The sequence below is a fragment of the Crocuta crocuta genome, unplaced genomic scaffold, assembly GCF_008692635.1.
Source record: "Crocuta crocuta isolate KB4526 unplaced genomic scaffold, BGI_CrCroc_1.0 scaffold96, whole genome shotgun sequence".
In the NCBI taxonomy this organism is placed as follows: Eukaryota; Metazoa; Chordata; class Mammalia; order Carnivora; family Hyaenidae; genus Crocuta; species Crocuta crocuta.
Genome location: NW_027531522.1, coordinates 8,285,284 through 8,299,498, shown reverse-complemented (window position 1 = coordinate 8,299,498; position 14,215 = coordinate 8,285,284). Strand labels below are relative to the sequence as shown.

General features: G+C 38.9%; 1 protein-coding gene and 1 non-coding gene across 4 annotated transcripts in view; both read left to right on the top strand.

The window, feature by feature from the left end:
- Positions 1-7,123: 7,123 nt before the first annotated feature.
- LOC144238654 (U6 spliceosomal RNA) lies at positions 7,124-7,230 on the top strand. Its single transcript, XR_013337178.1, has one exon. It is a non-coding gene; the product is annotated as a U6 spliceosomal RNA (small nuclear RNA).
- Positions 7,231-9,804: 2,574 nt separating this feature from the next.
- The window catches only part of MRC1 (mannose receptor C-type 1), a 101,025-nt gene continuing 96,614 nt past the window's right edge, over positions 9,805-14,215 (top strand). For 2 of the 3 annotated variants that reach the window (XM_077772459.1, XM_077772458.1), the window contains exon 1: positions 9,805-9,954. In XM_077772459.1, coding sequence (XP_077628585.1) covers positions 9,894-9,954 — 61 coding nt within the window. In that variant the 5' untranslated portion in view covers positions 9,805-9,893. Of the gene's footprint in view, positions 9,955-12,882; positions 12,927-14,215 lie in introns of those variants that run through there. The other variant, XM_077772460.1, reaches the window with a different exon arrangement.

The window sequence follows — 14,215 nt, the reverse complement described above, 5'->3', positions numbered from 1 at the left end:
TTCACCTTAGGAAACTAGAAAATGCAGGGCATGTTAAGTCCCAAGTAAGTAGAAGAAAAGAAATAATAAAAATTAGAGCAGAAATCAATGAAATTGTAAACAAGAAATCAATAGAAAAAATAAAAAGCTATTTTTGAAAAGATCAACAAATTTGATAAGCCTGTAGCCAGGCTAATTAAAAAAGAGAGAGAGAGAAGGCACAAATTAGTAATAGCAGAAAGAAAAGTGGGGACATCATTTCATATCCCAACGGAAGTAAAAGAATACTAAGAACAAGTCTACACCCACAGAGTTGATAACCTAGATGAAACAGTCCAATTCCTTGGAGAAAACAGTCTGTCAAAGCTCACACAAGAAGAAATAAATGATCTCAATAATCCCGTATCAAAGAAATTAAATCTATAACTAAGAATCTTCCAAAACTGAGGGGCACCTGGGTGACTCGGTTGAGTGTCCAACTTCTGCTCAGGTCATGATCTCACAGGTCATGGGTTCGAGCCCTAAGTGGGCCTGAGCTCTGTGTTGACAGCTCAGAGCCTGCAGCCTGCTTTGGATGCTGTATCTCCCTCTCTCTCTCTCTGCCCCTCCTCTGTTTATGCTCTGTCTCTCAAAAATGAATAAATGTTAAAAAAAAATTTTTTACTAAAATAAAATAATAATCTTCCAAAACTGAAAGCACAAGGCAATGATAGGTTTGTTGGTGAATTCTACCAAATATTTAAGGAAGAAATTAAAGAGATTGCAGATAATTGGTATAATTTCTCTTCAAGAGAATAGAAGTAAAGAAGGGTGCCTGGGTGGTTCAGTCGGTTGAGCATTCAACACTTGATTTCCACACAGGCCATGTTCTCAGGGTTTCATGGGTTCGAGCCCTGTGTCAAGTTCTGTGCACTGACTGCGTGGAATCTGGTTGGGATTCTCTCTCTCTCCCTCTCTCTGTCTGTCCCTCCTCTGCTTGTGCACTCTGTGTCTCTCAAATTAAATAAATAAATTTTAAAAAGAGAGAGAATAGAAGAAAACAGAAGACTTTTAAAGTAGTTCCATGATGCCAGCATTAAATTAAATAAAGAAATTTTAAAAAGAGAATAGAAGAAAACAGAAGACTTTTAAAGTAGTTCCATGATGCCAGCATTACCTTAACATAAAACCGAACACAGTTTTAAATCATGAAAAAAATCCAACACCTGTTCATGATTTAAAAAGAAAAACAACTCAGAAAATTAGAAATGGACAGGAACTGTCTCAACCAGATAAGTATTATCTGCAAAAAACTACAACTAGCATTATACTTAGTAATGATATATTCAAAGTTTTCCACTAAGGTCATGTACAAGGCATAGATGTCCCTTCTACTCTTGAACATCAGGTGCAAGGCAGTGATGTTTTCACTACTTTTCAACATTGTATTGGAATTCCTTGCCAACTCAATAGGACAAGTAAAGGAAATAAAAGGTATACAGATTAGGAAGAAAGACATAAAAATGTCTTTGTTCACAGATAATATGATCATCTATGTAGAAAACCCATAAGAACTGATAAAAAAAAAAAACCCTGGAGATAACTGATTATAGCAAGACTGCAGGACACAAAGTTAATATACAGAAATCAATTGCTTTCTTATATATCAGGAGCAAACCAGTGGAATTTAAAATTTAAAAAAACATTAATATTCACATTAGCACCCACCAAAATGAAATACTTAAATATAAATTTAACAAAATACATACAAGATCTATATGTATCGTGTTCATGAATAGGAAGACTCAGTATTGTCAAGATGTCAGTTCTTCACAACTAGATCTGGCGATTCAATGCAATCCAATCAAAAGTTCAGCGAGTTATTTTGTGGATACTGACAAACTGATTCTAAAGTTTATAAGGAGAGATAAATGGTCCAGAATAGCACAATACTGAAGAGGAAACGCTGTTAGAGAACTGATGCTACCTGACTTCAAGACTTACTACAAAGCTACAGTATGGTATTGACAGAGCAATAGACAGACAGATGCACAGAACAGAATAGAGAGACCAGGCATAAACCCACATAAAAAAAAAGATCAACTGATCTTTGAGAAAGGAATAAAATTAATAAAATAGAGGAAAAACAGTCTTTTCAACAAATGGTGTTGGAACTACTAGATATCCACATGCAAAAACATAAATCTGTGCCTAGAACTTACACCCTTCACAAATTAAGTCAAGATGAGTCATAGATCTATTTATTTATTTATTTTTATTTACATTCAAAGTAGTTAGCATAGAGTAGAATAATGATTTCAGGAGTAGATTCCAGTGATTCATCCCCTACGTATAACACCCAGTGCTCATCCCAACAAGTGTCCTCCTTAATGCGCCTGACCCCTTTAGCCCATCCCTTCACCCCCAACCTCTCCAGCAACCCTCAGTTTGTTCTCTGTATTTAAGTATCTTTTATGTTTTGTTCCCCTCCTTGTTTTTATATTATTTTTACTTCCCTTTCCTTATGTTCATCTCTTTAGTATCTTAAATTCCTCATGTGAGTGAAGTCATATGATAAGATGGATCATAGATCTAAATGGAAAATACAAAACTATAAAACTCCTGGAAGATAACATAGGAGAAAATCTAGATGACCTTGGGTCATCTGGGTATAGAGATGCCTTTTTAGGTATAACACCAGACATGATCCATACAGAAATAATTGACAAACTTATTCAATTAAATTAAAAAGACTTCTTTGTGAAAGATAGTATCAAAATTAGAAGACAAGCCACAGAGTAGGAGAAGATATTAGCAAAAGACATATTGATAAAGACTGCTATCCCAAATATACAAAGAACATAAAACTCAACACTAAGAAAACAAGCAACCCAATTTAAAAATGGACAAAGGACCTCACCAGATGAACAGACACCTCACACATGATAAGTTAGCATACAAAGAGATGTCCAGATCATATGTCATCAGGGACATGCAAATTAAAACAACAGTGAGATACCACTACATATCAGTTAGAATGGACCAAATCAAAACACTGGCAACACCAAATGCTGGTGAGACTGTGGAGCAGAAGAAATTCTCATTCATTACTGGTGGGAATGCAAAATGGTATAGACACTTTTTAAAAATGTTTATTTCTTGGGAGAGAGAGAGCGTGTGTGTGCACACAAGTCGGGAAGGGACAATGAGAGAAGGGGATGGAGGATCTGAAGTGGGCTCTGTGCTGACAGCAGCTAGCCCGATGTGAGGCTCGAACTCATGAACCATAAGATCATGACCTGGGCTGAATTCAGACGCTTAACCAACTGAGCCTCCCAGGAGCTCTGGTATAGACACTTTGGAAGATAGAGAGATGATTTCTTAGAAAACTAAACATACTCCTACCATACCATGCAGCAGTCATGATCCTTGGCATTTACCCAAAGGAGTTGGAAACTCACATCAACGCAGAAGTTTGAAAATGGATGTTTTTAGCAGCTTCATTCATAGTTGTCAAAAATTAGAACCAAGAAAGATGTCCTTCTGTAGGTAAACCGATAAATAAACTGGTAATTGCGGCGATGGAATATTACTCAGCACTAAAGAGAAAAGAGCCATCAAAAGATATGGAAGAAGCTTCTCGAATATTACTAAGCGTAAAATGCCAGTTTGAGATTACATATGGTATGATTCAAACTATATCACCTTCTAGAAAATGCAACACTACAGAGACAATAAAAAAAGATGAATAGAGTACAGAGGATGATTATAATGGAGAAGGCTGTGCACATATGAGAACAAGAGAGTATATGGGAAATTTCTGTACATTCTTCTCAAGTTTATTGTAAATTTAGAAGTGTTCTAAAAAATAATCTTTTGAAAGAAGTAGTGTAGTCTCAAATTTATCAAAAATGATTTGATACGTTTTGGGAATAATATTTACTATAGTAATATTTCATGTGGAAGTTTGCATATATACACACACAAATCCTAATTTCTCATGCATTGAAATTAAAATATTAATAAATTTTTCAGAAATGCTTTCTTTCTCTATAATGTATTTCTTTCTTTTTAAAAAAGATTTAGATACCTTAGAGAACAGGGTTTTCTGAGTATTTCAGTGAAGAGATAAAACACTTACATTCTGAAGTGCTAAAATTTATACGTAACCTTACACAGTTTGTAGCTATGGGGAAGAAATCTAATGTTTTTGTGTCTTGACTTCCATGTATAAGGTCTCGGTCATCTTCAGACCATAGAGTATGTTTTTCATCTTCTTAAAATTTTTTTTCACTTATTAAATGGGTCATATAACCTTCTAGTGAAATTATTTGGCAAAGCGAAATAAGGATATTATAAAGATGTGAGCAGTGCTGAACAACACAGAACGTAACACCGACTGGAGAACTGTAAACCTCATAGGCCCCTCAAATAGTCTGCATATATAGATTTTATATTACAGTCAATCTAAATAATCTATCTAAGAGAATTACCATTAAAGTCAGATTTTTAAAAAGTTTTTTTAAGGTTATTTATTTATTTTGAGAGAGTTAGAAACAGCATGAGCAGGGGAGGGGCAGAGAGAGAAAGAATCCCAAGCAGACACCACTGTCAGCACAGAGCCTAATGCGGGGCTTGAACTCATGAAACTGAGATCTGGAGCTGACACCAAGAGTTGGATGCTTAACCGACTGAGCCACCCAGGTGCCCCTAAAGTCAATTTTTAGATAAAGAACCCAGTACGAAGATTGTTTTATTGTCATAAGTCAGTCGTTTTCTGTTAAACTGAAAATGCAATATTGATGTTTTGACATATTTTGGTAAAGACTGGAAAATGAGAAGAATAAGAATATGAAGAAACAGCCTTCCATCCTTTTAAACTTTTAAGTTTGTATTCAGTGGCATCATCATCTTTTTTCTTCTGGGTCGAAATTACTGTGATTTCCTTTGCACAAACTTGCCCATCAAGGGATAGGCTTGCTTAAGCAAAACCAGCTTCTGAATCAGTCGCCAGTTTTGACCATGAGAAATGATAGAAGAGGTTACAAAAAGAATGGGTTGAGCTAATTTTCTTGGAACTGCTTCAGAGCAAAAGAGTCACCAAGGTCATGTTTTGTGGAATTGAGTGGGTGTGAAGTACCCAATGCTTGAGAAAGAGAATGTCTAGGAGGAAATGAAATAGTTCGGTGATTATCTTGCCAATTAAAAAGTAAAGGTTTCCTTAGTTTCAGCTTAAAGGAACTGCTAGTTAAAAGTTACACCAGCATCAACAGCTAAGCAAAAACCAGAACCAAACTTAATAGTATGTGATTAACAGTTGGATTTTATTTTAATAAAAAAATATATCTTATAATATATAAATACATACGTTATGCACTATATACATAACATAAAAATTTCCCACTTTAGCCATTTTTATGTGTACAATTCACTAGCTTCAAGTATGGTCACGATGTTGTAGAAGTAGCACCACTATTTTTAGAACATTTCATCATCCCAAACAGGAACTCTGTACCCACTAAATAATAACATCACTCTCCTCTCCTCACCAGCCCTTTGTAACTTCTCTTCTTTCTGTCTCTATGAATATGTACATCATGTAAGTGGACTCATACAACATATGTCCTTTTGTGTCTGGATTATTTCACTTAGCATAATGTTTTCAAGGTTATACATGTAGCAGGTATCAGATTCCTTTTTGTGGCTGAATAATATTCCTATATGTGTGTGTGTGAGAGAGAGAAAGAGAGAGAGAGAGAGAGAGATTCAATACATTTGGTTTTTGCTTTCATCTGCTAATAGACACTTGGCTTGCCTCTACCTTTTGGCTACTGTGAATAATGTTGGTTATGAACATTGGAGTACAAATATTTGTTTGAGTGTCTATTTTCATTTCTTTTGGGTATATACCTAGAAGTAGAATTGCTGGATCATACGGCAATTATGTGTTCAACTTTTTGAGAAACAGCCAAACCATTTTCCGCAGTGGCTATATCATTTTACATTCCCTCCAACGGTGCACAAGGGTCCAATTTCTCCATGACCTCACCAATACTTGTTATTTTCTGTTTGTTGTTTTCTTATAGTAGCCGCCCTAATGGGTGTGAAGTGATACAGCATTATGGTTTTGTTTGCACTTCCCTGATGACTAGTGATGTTGAGCCTCTTCTCATGCTTATTGGCTATTTGTGTATCTTTTTTAGAGAATTGTCTGCTCAACTTCATTGCCCATTTTTTTAATTGATTGTGTTTTGTTGCTGTTGAGTTGTGCTTCTTTATATTTTATGGATATTAATCCCTTATTGGATATATGATTTATTTACAAATATTGTCTCCCATTTTGTGGATCGTCTTCTCACTCTTTTGCTTGTGTCCTTCGATGTACAAAATTTTTTAATTGGAGGAATCCCAGTTTATCTATATTTTCTTTTGTTGTCTGTGCTTTTAGTGTCATATCCACTCCACCCCCAAATCATTGCCAAATCCAACGGCATAAAAATGTTTCCTGGTGTTTTCTTCTAAAAGTTTTATAGTTTTAGCTCTTAAGTTTAGGTTTTTGATTCATTTTGAGTTACTTTTTGTATATGGTTTAAGGTAAAAGTCCAATTTCATTCTTTTGTAATGTAGATACCCAGTTTTCCCAGCACCATTTGTTGAAAAGACTATTCTTTCTCCATTGAATAGTCTTGGCACCCTTGTAAAAAGTCAGTTGATCTCATGTGTAAGAGTTTATTTCTGGGCTATCATTCTATTCTATTGGTCTTTATGTTTCCCCTCTGCCAGCTTTGTGGTAAATTTTGAAATCATAAAGTATGTGTTGAGTTCTCCAACTTTATTTTTTTTCCAAGAGTGTTTTGCCTACGTAGGTTCTCTTTGGAACTCATGTCATTTTATGAAGGGTTTTTAAAATTTATACAAAAAATATCATTGGGATTTTTATAGGAATTGCATTGAATCTATAGAACTCTTTGGATAGTATTGTCATCTTAATGATATTAAGTCTTCCATTCTATGAACATGGATATCTTCTTGTTTATTTAGGTCTTCTTTAATTTCTCTCAGCTGTGTCATGTGGCCTTCATTGCACAACTCTTTTGTCTCCTTGGTTAAATTTACTCCTAAGTATTTTATTCTTTTTGATGCTGTTGGAAATAAAAATGTTTTTGTGCTCACTTCAGCAGCACATATACTAAAATTGGAACGATACAGAGAAGATTAGCATGGCCCCTGTGCAAGGATGACACGGAAATAAAAATGTTTTCATAATTTCCTTTTCAGAGTTTTCATTAACAGTATTTAGAAATGTAACTGGTTTTTGTGTTTTGATTTTGTATCTTTCAACTTTGTTGCGTTTATTTATTAGCTCTAACAGGATTGTGCGTGTGTGTGTGCACGTGTGTGTGTGTATGTGTGTGTGTGTGTAAGCTTTAGGGTTTTCTACATATAAAATCATGCCATCTGTCAAAAGAGATAGTTTTACTTCTTCTTGAGATAGTTTTACTTCTTCTTTCCAGTTTGGTACTTTTAATTGTTTTTGTTTCTTTTTTTTTTTTTCTTGCCCAATTGCTCTGGCTGGAATGTCTAATACTATGTTGAATAAAAGCGATGAAAGCAAATAAAAGCAGCAATCGGCCTTCAGAACTCATCACTCTGATATTCCGGAGGACAAGGCCCTGGCTTTAGCAAGCTGCACCAGAAACTCAGTCTGCTGCCCTCACGCTTCCAGCCACAAAGGTTGGAGACGGAAGATGTTGCCACTGCCACCAGGGAAGGTTTCCCCTAGAGTCTGGAGATCCAGAGTAGTTACTTCAGACCATACCTGCCAGTTCTGCAGGTGTTTAGGTGAAATGATGGAGTCCTAGAGCTTCCTGTTTTATTGTCTTCTGTGATGTCACTCTCCCAAAAGCTAGATTGATTGATTGATTGATTGATTGATTGATTTTTGCCTTGTTCACTCCTTCTCGCCTGGTAAATCTTTTTTTCAATAAGGTCAAGGTCTTGGGGTAAATTCTTTGTGGGACAGCTGGCTTCCTTTTGTTTCAAAGTCTTAGATTTACCACTGATCTTGCTGGGCTCTGTGACACTTTTGTATAAATCAAAAAACCATAAGGGTGAGTGTAGAGAGACTTTAATTATGTTTTCTTTGCATCTGAAATTTATATATGTCCAAGTTAGGCCAATTTTTGTGAACTTATAGAAACTATTTTCATGTAAAAGCCATGAACAACTCATTTAAAATATCTTTTTTTCATGAGAAGTTAATGAAACAGTGTTTTAGAAAGAAACATTTTGTTTCATCTGTACTGTTTCATATGAAGTTTTTTTTTTATCAGTCAAGTCTTAGCCTAATGGGAAAAAACAAAACAAAAAAACCTTGTCCTGTGTCCTACATTTTTAGCACCTTTCACATTCTGTTAGAATAATCTTAAATTTAGAATGTTTTTAAAAAAATCAGTAAGGGGACTATATCACATTTCTTATTAGGAAGCGAAGTTTATAACTTTATCACAAAGATGGTCAATCTTGGGGCTTTCCACTTGATGATAAACTATTCGTTTAAAATTAAAGAAACAGTGCAATGTTTCCAGCAGCTTCGTTTTTGTTTTTTTGGTTTTTTTAAATGTTTTGTTTATTTTTGAGAAAGAGACTGAGCACAAGCGGGGGAGGGGCAGAGAAAGCGAAAGGGACACAGAATCCGAAGCAAGCGCCAGGCTGAGCTGTCAGCACAGAGCCCAGTGCGGGGCTCGAACTTATGAGCTATGAGACCATGACCTCAATCAAAGTTGTGCATTTACCCACTGAGCCACCCAGGCGTCCCAAGTGGCTTCATTTTTGAATTATTAATCTTTACCACACTCCAGGTGCGGGTTGGCTAGCTAATTACTGATATCTGCATCAAGATATTCCTCATTCATGTTTTGCTTTTGAAAGATAACAAAAATAGATATTTAGGGGTTAATATTGTGTTTAATGAACATTTTTGGTTTTAAAGAAAGACTTCCACCCATCATGTAACAAATATACATCCTTTTTACCAAATGAACAGATTTTCTCTGACCAAGAGGACCCTTCCAAAGTTGAAGAGGTCCAGCGTGGTTGAGACAAGGCATCAAGGCTTTATTGTAAATCTTCTGTCGCTGTTTTCTCTGTTTTTCTAGAGAACTTGCTAGAGAAAGGCTTCTAGAACTTTCCTCCTCCTCAGCCCTGCTGAGTCTCTCACTTTTCCTCTGGCTTTTAAACCAACAAAGCTCTGTGAGAACTGTGTCTTTTGAATCTAAGAAAAAAGAGACTCTAAGCAATGAATGTAGAGAATGAGGGGGGACCTATTTCAGCCCTTACGAAAATGTCTCCAGCATCCAACTGTCCTTTTAAGTGCCTGCCATTTCTGTCACTTTAGGGTGGGGTTGTCTGCTGAGAGACCATGGGTCCAGCTGCTCCCCAGAGGGACCCCCAGCTTTCCAGCCCAGGTAATGGCCTCCTACCTGCTCCGAACTAGCCCCATCTGAGCCCCTCCCCCACCCTCCCCAAGCTGTTTCACTTCTCCTCTTCCCAGCACGCCCGCCTGGCTCCGCTTTCTCACCATCACCCTTTCACTGGCCCCCCCTTCCTCACCCTTCTCCCCCACCCGTCTCCCCCCTGCGTCCCTTTCTTCCCTCCCTCTGTGTCTGCTCTTCTCAGAAGTTAGCTTACAAAGCAAAGTTGTAACTTTGAATTCCTGTTTTTCCAACTACCCTCATGTGACAGGATATCTCCTTATTGGAGGTTTTCCCTAATTTCAGAAGCCCTTTAAAAGTGCGAGTTTCCTCCACACGTCTTTTCAGCAGGGCTGAACTCTGAGAACACGGTAGGGGAAGGGGTCATCGGGAGCCGGCATTGCTTGGCTTCCTACTTACCCCTCCTCTCCATCAGTGGAAGGAAAGGAGAAACTCTGGGCCATGAGGCTGTCCCTGCTCCTGATTTTCCTCTGTCTCATTCCGGTTGCTGTGCAGCTGTTGGGTAAGTTGACCGAGTGGCAGCTTTCTGACTCGGGGCCTAGAGGCACACCTTCCTTTTGGGTCAAGGTTAATGGGCTCCTTTCAAGGCCTTCGGTGAGGAGGGACGCAAAAGTCCCCTGTGCCACCAGCTCTGGGAGACCCCGGTCGCCTGCTCCTGGCTGCCGGGCCTGGGACCTGAAGCCCAGAGGTGGCTTCTTAGGCCAGAGGTGCCACCTGGCTCCACAGACCGCCCTGTCTCCTCCTGACCTCTCTCAGCGACCATGGTCCCTTCCCCGCTCTGCTCTCACAGGGACTTCCTTTGTGGTTTGTGGAGTCTGGCTTGCAGTTCTCAGTATTTCTGTCTAACCTGCAAGGAACAATCTGTTGAGTGTTTTTCGCTACAAGGGGGGTGGTGGTGGTGGTCCTGGTGTCTTTCCTCGTTGGGGAGTCTAAGGACCAGATCGTAGATTCCGGAAGATTTTCACCCTGCGTCTTTTTGCCCGTGAACAAACATTTTAATCATCCATAGTTTTTATAGCTACAAATTTCGTCCTTATCAGTTTTCTAAGTTGTTCAAACTGATTTATACTTGTTTTCTTCCTCCCCTTTTTTTTTTTTTCCTGGAGACTGGTGATTACTTAGGAGGAAGAGATTCACGGCCTTTCAAATTCGCAAAAACATTATCAAGTCTCTTTTCTATCTCCCTAGGCTCAACCTGTCTAAACTTTGGAATGAGAGTGCCTGCCCCTTAGAATTTGCATTCTCAGTTCCCTTTGGATCACCTTTGAAGTTTCGGTTCCCGATCTCGCTCTTTCTCCCAAATCAGCACACACGTCTGTGCGCCTTCTATGCCAATGACGCTCATGTTCTCCATGTACCCATGGGGGCAGAACTGGGAACACACGGATAACATGGACGCCCCAGCTGCCAGGGAGAGTGCTGACCACAGAAAATGTGAAATCATAAAGAGCATTAAGTAGCAGTGATTATAAAAGCACTAGTGAAGGCACCCTGCCCCTGGCGGGAAGCTACTTAATTACTCTGTGTTCTAGTTTCCCTGTTTATAAGATGGGGAGCATAATGGTACTTGGCCCTATGTTGTTGTTTTTTTCATTCATTAAATTTTTGAAAAGACATTAATTAATTAAATTTTTATTTTAGAGAGAGTGCATACACACGTGGGGGAAAGGGGCAGAGGGAGAGGAAGACAGAGAAGGAAGGAGAGAGAGAGAGAGAGAGAGAGAGAGGGAATCTTAAGCAGTCTCCATGCTCAGCGTGGAGCCTAATGCAAGACTCACTCCTATGACTTTGAGATCATGACCTGGGCTGCAATCAAGAGTCAGACCCTCAAATGACTGAGCCACCCAAGAGCCCTGTTGTTGTTGTTTTTAAGTGTATTTGTTTATTTAAGTAATCTCTGCACCCAAAGTGGGACTCAAACCCACGACCCGGAGATCACATGCTCTTCTGACTGAGCTAGCTGGGAGCCCCTATCTACCCCATGTTTTTGCAAGGATTCAGTGAGTTGCAAAATGTAATTTGTTTATTTTAATTTTTCTTTTTTTTTTTTTAAGAGAGAAAGGGGAGAAGGGCAGAGGAGAGAGAGAGAGAAAGAGAGGAGAGAGAATCTCGAGCAAACTCCATGCATGGAGCCCGATGTGGGGCTCAGTCCCACAACCCTGGGATCATGACCTGAGCCAAAGTCAAAAGCTGGATGCTCAACCAACTGAGCCACCCCAGGCACCCTTAAAATGTCTAGAACCTAGGATGGCCCATAGGAATTGCTTTGTAAGTGCTAGCTATTAAAAGTAGTAACTTCTTATTCCCACAGTAGTAATTACTTATCCAATAAAAGCCGTATATTAAGCATCTAAGAGAGAAATAACCCAAGAAACAATGCTGAGAGAGAGACTTGGAGCTTAAGAAGTTACTCTGCCTTATTCCTGGCTACAAAGCATATCTCTCCATGTGTAAGGGATGCCGGAGGAGGACATGGTTTGCCTAAGGGAGAGAGCACTATGGGTTGGGGTTAGACATCGTCACAGTATTCATTTTGCAAATCTGTCTTGTGGAAGAGGATTCATGTGTTCTTCATGACCCCAAAGGTTAAAACTAAAACCAGTGAAAAGCTCTTAAGACTTGTGCTATCTCAAATAGGGTAGTCTGCTTGGGCGTAAGTTCCCTGTCTCTGAAGGTCTTCAGTCGGAATCTGGATGAACAATTCAAGGGCTCTGTGTGTGAACTGGATTGCGAACCCAGGGCAGTCCAACAGAAGCCTCATTAGGCACGTTATGTAGCCACACTAGAAAAAGTGAAAAAGAAACAGGTGACGTTGATTTCATGAAGATATTTAATTTAACCCAAGATGTCCAAAATAGTGAACATGAATTGGGATACAGCATATAGGAATAGTTTTACACTCATTTTTTAAAAGTTAAATTTTCAAAATCCAGTATTTTATACTTACAGCAATGCATCAATTTAGACTGGCCTCATTCAACGGTAGATAGACCCTTGGGGACAATCACTACCATATAGGGCAGCATAGATACTAGTTTTCTTTATACTGACTCTTTTTTTTTTTTTTTTACAAATAATTTATTGTCAAATTAGTTTCCACACAACACCCAGTGCTCATCCCCACAAGTGCCCTCCTCCATGCCCATCCCCCCCTCCCCCCCACATCCATCAGTCCTCAGTTTTTGTCAGCATTCAGGAGTCTCTCATGGTTTGCCTCTCTCCCTCTCCCCCACCATTTCCCCCCTTCTTCTCCCCCTTGTTCCTCAGTTAAGTTCCTCCTAATCCTCCTATACATGCCTCTTAATGCTTTGGGGCAAGAAATGTTTCTCAATTTGTTGATGAGTTTTCCCCTCCTTGAGACAGCAGGATGCCTCACTCTGATGAATGTCTTCCTCTTCAGAGGCACAAACACAGGGGAAACAGGGAGGTGCTGAAGATGATTACTCAGAGATTAAGAAACAAACAAAAACATGGGTAAGGGAGCCCCTTACAGAATTTTTTTTAAACTTGAGAACGTATAATTCTGATTTTACCTTTTCTTTTGGCTCAGGCAGCACATGAACAGAGGTTAGTTGCGTCTTAGTTAGCAATAGAACAAAGGGCATATGAATTCCCGGCACCCCTTTCTGTACATCCCCTGGTTCCCTACCCATTAAGAAAATCCATGGATAGGGCTCCCTACGTTCTGTGTTTAATTCTCTTTTTCACCCCTGAACGCTTTGTCCCACCTCTGGAGAGCAGCCCACATCGTCAGCACCATGAGCAACCACATCATACCTTGAGGGGCAGGAGGCCAAGCTTGAGGTGGGGGAAGTCCTTACCCTTCTTGCCCTGATACCCATTTAGCAGGAAGAATGGCATTCTGCACCAATGTTTAGATCTCGGTGGGGATATAGTCACAGTAGTGATAGAGTAAAAGAGAGATGCTCAGACATGAAGGTTGGACCTTAGCAGAGCAGCTTCGCTCAAAACGGGATGGTCTGACTCATAAGCAATGGTGTGTTGATAAACTTAACAACCAGTTCTCAGAAGAAAAGCCCTGGTTTGTGGCACTTACTAATTTCCATGGGATACCATTCCTGCCATGGTTGATTTCAAACTACTGATGTAATGGCACCAGAGACAGAGCTGGAAAAGATGCCAAAATAGGATCTCACTAGCCAATGAGTGTAAAAAAAAAAAAAAAAATGCAGTGAATTTGATCCCTGGCACAGCCTTGTGCTGCCTTCAACCTCCTTGTTTTATAGATAAGAAAACTGAAGTCCCAACATGTTAAGTGATCTTTCCAGACTCTCACAACTAGTTAATGGCAAAACCTGTTTAGTGCTTAAGACTCCTGACTCCTATTCTTTCTGTTAAACAGCAGCAATGCATTTTTTGCTGAGTGAATGATTGGTTTGATACCAGTCTAGGATTTTCTCAAGAAATAGTTCCCCACTATTTCTTGGAACCAAATGTTCCTTTGGTCATTTTAATTTTCATAAAATTTTCTTTATAATATTTCTACTTTTCTTTATTTCTAGCCTCTTCATTTCTTCCTTTACCTATGACTTCTTTTAGATGCCAGATTTAAGACATACTTTCTAAAGTTACTGAGCAAAACCAAGTCCTTGTCCTATTTTTTCAACCCTTCTTATATTTGTCTATTTTACCCATTAGTGTTCCAAACTTCATCTGATCTTTCTGAAATCGAAAGGTGGAAGTTTGGGTGTGTAACATATTGCAGATATAGGTAAGATGACAATTGCAGTGTTACATGACAG